At 48.4% G+C, this 2131-nt stretch overlaps 1 protein-coding gene across 1 annotated transcript; it reads left to right on the top strand.

Moving 5' to 3' along the window:
* The first annotated feature begins 452 nt into the window (after positions 1 to 452).
* LOC130934438 (uncharacterized) lies at positions 453 to 1871 on the top strand. The gene has a single exon (XM_057864011.1). The coding sequence runs from the start codon at positions 453 to 455 to the stop codon at positions 1869 to 1871; it is 1419 nt and encodes a 472-aa protein (XP_057719994.1).
* The last annotated feature ends 260 nt before the right edge of the window (positions 1872 to 2131 follow it).

Here is a 2131-nt window from a genome sequence, read left to right as displayed (position 1 = left end):
TTTCATTGTCGCCGGCAGTTTCCAGAGGTGAGGACACCAGAATTGTTGGCAAAGTTGGTTGACGTGGTATCCAGCTCGGGTGGTTCGAACCGAAATACCACCACTTTAGCCACGGTAGCCGATTCTAGCTCCAGACCTACCGTTGCTTTTTCCTCCGTCCCTGCATACGAACCACCCGTCCAACATGTCGCCTCCCTTTCGTTCGCTGTTGATCTCAATGGCAGTGTAGGCGATGAGGTCGGAACAGGGGAATTTTTGCGGACCTCTTTACAGTGTGCTGCACCGGCTGGGGTTGGAGTTGGATTGTTGGATGATCCAGAGGATGATGATGTCGAGTCGGATATGATTGCTGATGACAGTGGCGATGATGTCGGAGCAAGTGAGCCTGCTGGGGCGGGCGGTGGTTCTAGCTCTGGCACACAGCAGTACCCTCCACATTTTTCCTCTTTGCCATGAGGCAGGAGGGAGTTCCTGGGCAGCCGGCTAGATTTGGCGCTAGAGATGGTGAAGGGTCTGCAGGTCTGACAGAGCTTCAGGTTGGTCAGCAATTTCAGGATAAAGAAGAGGCCCTGTTAAGTGTGAAGACTTACAACATCTGTCGACGGGTACAGTACAAGGTCGTGGAGTCTGACTATCGCCAGTATGTGGGCAAGTGTTCTGAGTTCGGGAATGGGTGCACATGGTTGATTCGCCTGAGTCTCCGACAGCGCAAGGGCCTTTGGGAGGTCAAACGGTACAACGGACCGCATACGTGTCTCGCCACCTTTATCTCCAGCGACCACAGGAGTTTGGATTACCATGTGATATCGGCATTCATTATGCCAATGGTTAGGGCTGATGCATCCGTCAGCATCAAGGTGCTCCTAAATGCCATCGCCGCATACTTTGGGTTTAGGCCAATGTACAGGAGGGTCTGGTTGGCCAAGCAGAAGGCTGTTGCCCTCATCTATGGTGACTGGGATGAGTCGTACAACGAGCTCCCAAGGTGGGTGTTAGGAGTCCAGTTGACGATGCATGGTACTGTTGCAGTCCTTAGGACGAGTCCTGTTCGTGTTGGTGCACAGCTGGACGAGTCTCAAGCTTATTTTCACAGACTATTCTGGACGTTTTCACCGTGTATCGAGGCATTCCGTCATTGCAAGCCCCTAGTTAGTATTGACGGCACCCATCTCTATGGCAAGTATGGGAGAACGTTGCTTGTCGCAATTGCACAGGACGGGAACTCCAACATACTCCCTGTGGCATTCGCATTAGTCGAGGGTGGGAATGCTGAGTCGTGGTCCTTCTTTCTCTCCCACCTACATGAGCATGTAACACCGCAGCCGGATCTGCTGGTTATATCGGACAGGCATAACGGCATCAAGGCCGCGCTTGAGGCTCCTGACGGAGGATGGTTACCTCTGTCTGCATACCGGGCATTCTGCATTCGACATATAGCGGCAAATTTCGCCCTAACCTTCAAGGGCAAAGACGCAAGGAGGCTACTTGTGAATGCGGCGTACGCTAAGACCGAGGTCGAGTTCCATTACTGGTTTGATATTCTGAGGTCTGAAGACCCAACGATGTGTGACTGGGCGAACCGAATTGAGTATTCATTGTGGACACAGCATTGTGACGAGGGGCGTAGATTCGGACACATGACGACGAATATCTCTGAGTGTGTGAACTCAATCCTCAAGGGTGTCAAAAACCTTCCTGTGTGCTCGCTAGTGAAGGCAATATACGGAAGGTTGGCCGAATTATTTGTTCGCAAAGGGAGAGAGGCTGAGGCGCAGCAGAAAACCGAACAACAATTTAGTCAGCACTTGATGAAGTGTATAGAGGCCAACTTGAAGACGGCTAGGTGCTTCACGGTGACTTTGCTCCCTTGACTTATTTCTATTTTTTGCCCTAACAAATAATTACAAAATAAAGTTAATTAACATTAGCTAAAAAATTAGAAATGTATACATCACGGATAACTCAATTACTCAATTAAAACCAACCTCAACTAAATTAATTATAGTACCAATTGATTAACCTTAATTAGTTTGGATATGAAATTCGTAATTACATAAAAAGAATCGATCCGATTATATAATATATACATTATCTATATCATATCTAATACTAATTTCTTTTCAGCAACCAT

This window comes from Arachis stenosperma, chromosome 6 (assembly GCF_014773155.1).
Source record: "Arachis stenosperma cultivar V10309 chromosome 6, arast.V10309.gnm1.PFL2, whole genome shotgun sequence".
NCBI lineage: Eukaryota > Viridiplantae > Streptophyta > Magnoliopsida > Fabales > Fabaceae > Arachis > Arachis stenosperma.
Note: the sequence above shows the minus strand (reverse complement) of the source record. Positions and strands in the feature narration are given on the sequence as shown.